Source organism: Octopus bimaculoides, chromosome 4, assembly GCF_001194135.2.
Source record: "Octopus bimaculoides isolate UCB-OBI-ISO-001 chromosome 4, ASM119413v2, whole genome shotgun sequence".
NCBI classification, from domain to species: Eukaryota; Metazoa; Mollusca; class Cephalopoda; order Octopoda; family Octopodidae; genus Octopus; species Octopus bimaculoides.
This window is the reverse complement of record NC_068984.1, coordinates 121,927,802-121,929,137: the sequence shown is the minus strand read 5'-3', so window position 1 is coordinate 121,929,137 and position 1,336 is coordinate 121,927,802. Positions and strand designations below refer to the sequence as shown.

The 1,336-nt window shown below is 39.8% G+C and overlaps 1 protein-coding gene across 5 annotated transcripts in view; it reads left to right on the top strand.

Moving 5' to 3' along the window:
- The window catches only part of LOC106880305 (tRNA-dihydrouridine(20a/20b) synthase [NAD(P)+]-like), a 233,774-nt gene that overhangs the window by 206,300 nt on the left and 26,138 nt on the right, over window positions 1-1,336 (top strand). For all 5 annotated transcript variants that reach the window (XM_014930182.2, XM_052967409.1, XM_052967408.1 and 2 more), the window contains one exon: window positions 230-305. In XM_014930182.2, coding sequence (XP_014785668.1) covers window positions 230-305 — 76 coding nt within the window. The remainder of the gene's footprint in view (window positions 1-229; window positions 306-1,336) is intronic.

Here is a 1,336-nt window from a genome sequence, read left to right as displayed (position 1 = left end):
CACACACACTACTACTACCACCAACAACCCACCCCCTCCCAAAATACCATCCAAACAAACCAAAAAACATGGCATAGAAAGACAGACGTGCTATACTGCACATAACAGTTGTTAGAAAACAAAACAAAACAAAAAAAAGGGCCAGAATTAAGTATACTGGGCTTTATGATGAGTAATGTGGGGCCACATGGGTGTATTCACTCCAATCTTTATTTCTTCTTTGTTTCAGTTGACCGGCCACTCATCGTCCAGTTTGCAGCCAGTAACACTGAAGACTTTGTCAGCGCTTCCCAAATCGTTGTACCGTAAGCAATGATCTATCTGTCTTTCTTTCTGTTATTTATTTTATGTATATTTATTTATTTCTTACCTGAAACCTGTGTTGTGGTTGTGGTTGTTGTTGTTGTTACTTCTATTACTTCACCTATCACCACCACTGTTGCTACTACTATTACAAATGTTCTGCTGCTACTACTATGACTAGTACTACTACTACTACTACTACTACTACTACTACTACTACCATCACCCCCACGTCCATCACAACCACTGGTGCTGTTGCTACTACTTTCTACTACTGCTACTACTACTACTACTACTACTACTGCTACTACTGCTGCTACTACACCCAACAACAATAACAGCAATACAGGTTTTGATTTATGTTTCTTTCTCTTCCTTTAAGATTAAGTCAGACATTGCTGTTAATATGTTTCCTCTTTAACCCTCTTTATAAACACTCATATTTGAGTACTTTTTGTTATAAAGATCTCAGCTGAGTAATCAGTAGGACACAACTTGTTTCATGGGTCCCTAAATCACTGCTTGAGGCTTTGTTTTCATGTAGTGGTGGCAAGGCATGTCTCAACCTCATGGAAACCATTCCACTTCATTTCAAACTTTTGACTTCAGCTCAAAATCATAAGTATAACATGAATGCATAATGAAGTTAGGCACAGCCATAGCTGTGTGGTTAAGGAGCTCACTTCTTTACTATTACATGGTTTCAGGTTCAGTCCCAATGTGCACTTCAGGCAAGTGTTTTCTACTATAGCTTCAAGCTGATCAATGCCTTGTGGATTGTAGACAGAAACTGAAAGAAGCCCGTTATATATATATATATATATCATCATCATCATCATCATCATCATCATCGTTTAACATCCGTTTTCCATGCTAGCATGGGTTGGACGATTTGACTGAGGACTGGTGCAACCGGATGGCTACACCAGGCTCCAATCTAATTTGGCAGAGTTTCTACAGCTGGATGCCCTTCCTAACGCCAACCACTCAGAAAGTGTAGTGGGTGCTTTTACGTGTCACCCGCACGAAAACG